Here is a 2440-nt window from a genome sequence, read left to right as displayed (position 1 = left end):
TAACCTCAGAGTATAGTGTTGCCGCTGCTATCTGTGCTTTGATTGGCTGTTGTGTGAGAATATTTCACTTTCTCTGTTGGGCTTAATGCCCCCTTACACATGCTGTTGTCATTAGTGTAGACCATGGAGCAAACCTCTCATTTCTTTTAAAGTGTTAGTAAGTTATAGTTTGTGGAATGTGCCCTCTCCAGATTGCATGCCATTAATGTCCTCGCCCCCTCCAGGCAACTCACTGATGAACCTGTGCTTCTCGGTGACTCAGTGGCTAGTACTGCTGTCTCACGGCGCCAGGGACCCGGGTTCAATCCCACCCTCGGGCGACTGTCTGTGTGGAGTTTGCACATTCTCCCCATGTCTGCGTGGGTTTCCTCTGGGTGCTCCAGTTTCCTCCCACAGTCCAAAGATGTGCAGGTTAGGGTAGATTGGCCATGCTAAATTGCCCCATAGTGTTCAGGGATGTTTATGTTAGGTGCGTTAGACATGGAAAATGCAGGGGTAGGGGAATGGGTCTGGGTGGGATGCTGTTCGGAGGGTCAGTGTGGACTTGTTGGGCCAAATGGCCTGTTTCCACACCGTAGGGATTCTATGAATGTCAGGCTTTTTCTGAAAGAACCATGCTCTTTATCCTGTCAATCCAGCTTCACCTTCTCTCCTCCATCCCACAGGTCACTGTCCCATATCCCGAGACAGACAATAGTGCGTACACCCAGAGCGACTCTTCCCGGGAATATTGCAGTGATTGACCGGCATCCATATCCTGCGCAGCTTATTGGGGAAGTCCCTCGCCATCTCCAACGAGACGTCAGCAATCTCCCTCTGTGTGTCCGCAACATGACAAACCCTGTCAGGCAGCAGGCTTTGGGTAGGTCTCTCCACCTTTCTCTATCTGACTTACAGAAAGACGGAGGACATGTTGTCTGTTACCTTCAGGGGCTTCCAAGGCTTATTCCAACCACCGAACGTGTTGTCACTGTTAACAATGTAAGATTCACGGTGGCTAATTTACACACAGTAATCTCCCGCAGGCTGCAAGGTGACAAACTAGTGGTTTCCTGTGTTGCTGACTGAAGGATAAATATTGGCCCACAGCTGGGGTACAATGCCCCTTCTTGCTTCTCTTCAGAATAATATTAAGGATCTTTCACATCGACCTGAAAGGGCAGATTGAGCCTTGGTTTATGTTACTCTCTGAAAGACAACTCCTCCACAAGTGCAGTCCTCTCAATTACAATTACTCAAATCTGGGGAATGGGTTTGCTTGAAAGTGGGACTTGAACCCTCAACCTTGAGCTCAGGATGTCAGTTCCACTCACTGTGCCAAGCAAAGACAAAGTGTTTTGTATCTATCCCCCTTATCCTCTCCTGTTGTTGGAAGAAACAGGGTTAATATTCCACCTCTGTGTGGAAACTCAATTCTGAAGAAGTGTCATACTATTGACTCCGTTTCTGTCTACACAGAAAATGCCAGACCTGCTGAGTTTCTCCCAACATTTTCCGTCTTTATTTCAGATTTCCAGTATCTGCAGTATTTTGTATCTGTCCTTCAAATGGAGAGCTTGATCTACAGATGGGAGTGAGACCCCAAACCCGGGCTGTCAGGAGGGAGTAGGTGACCAGTGAGGTGTTAGGCCTCAGTGCCACTGTCTAAGGAAGGCCAGGGGTGAGATTGTATGACAATGTGTGCCTTCCCTCTCAGACATCAGGGCAGTGTTGAAGTGTGGGAGGATTCCCTGAATCAAAACCAGTTTGATAACAGAGATAGTAGGAACTGCAGATGCTGGACATTCTGAGATAACAAGGTGTAGAGCTGGATGAACACAGCAGGCCAAGCAGCATCAGACTATCTTAGTTAAAAGAGTCAGCGATGGGCAGGAATTGGGAATAGCCTTCAGTCAGTGGTAAACCCCTCTCCTCTAAGCTGGATGCAGCACTGACAGGCCTGTACCCAGTCAAAAGCTGCTGCCAGCACCATCCCACTGCTGTCCCTTTGGTGATCCTCCCTGACCCTGGGGCAGACCCCTGAGCCAGGGGTGGGGTTGGGGGTGGGGGTGTGTTGGGTCTCACTCACAGACTGAGAGAGCTGGGCCAGGCTACCTGTGAGTCAATGCCAGCACGAGGAATAACCCTGCGATGTATTTCCTGCCCGGCAAGGAGCAGCATTTCTCCAGGAACAGCAGCAATCTCATAGATCCTGAGGAAAGCACATTCCGATCGGCTGTGTCAGGACGTTGTGGAAAACTCCTTCCCCCTGTGTGGGCCGGCTGTTAGCCTGAGGGTAATTGTGGTCATACCTCCCCCCTGTGAGGGCTGTATCTGATCCATCCCAGCCAGTTGTTGAACTGCTCTGTTGTTGCCCTAGGTAATGGCCTCACTCCATTTATCACCTTCACCCCCACCCTGCCCGATCACCCTCTCTCCCTCACTGCACCCTGCCCGATCA

The 2440-nt window shown here is 50.2% G+C and overlaps 1 protein-coding gene across 1 annotated transcript in view; it reads left to right on the top strand.

The window, feature by feature from the left end:
• LOC125486047 (BTB/POZ domain-containing protein KCTD20-like) overlaps positions 1-2440 on the top strand; it is a 16017-nt gene that overhangs the window by 831 nt on the left and 12746 nt on the right. Inside the window, exon 2 of the mRNA XM_048611854.1 lies at positions 666-862. Within this exon, the coding sequence (XP_048467811.1) occupies positions 666-862 (197 nt within the window). The remainder of the gene's footprint in view (positions 1-665; positions 863-2440) is intronic.

The sequence above is a fragment of the Rhincodon typus genome, chromosome 25, assembly GCF_021869965.1.
Source record: "Rhincodon typus isolate 14 chromosome 25, sRhiTyp1.1, whole genome shotgun sequence".
In the NCBI taxonomy this organism is placed as follows: domain Eukaryota; kingdom Metazoa; phylum Chordata; class Chondrichthyes; order Orectolobiformes; family Rhincodontidae; genus Rhincodon; species Rhincodon typus.
The sequence above is the reverse complement of the archived record's forward strand: the minus strand, read 5'-3'. Positions and strand labels throughout refer to the sequence as shown.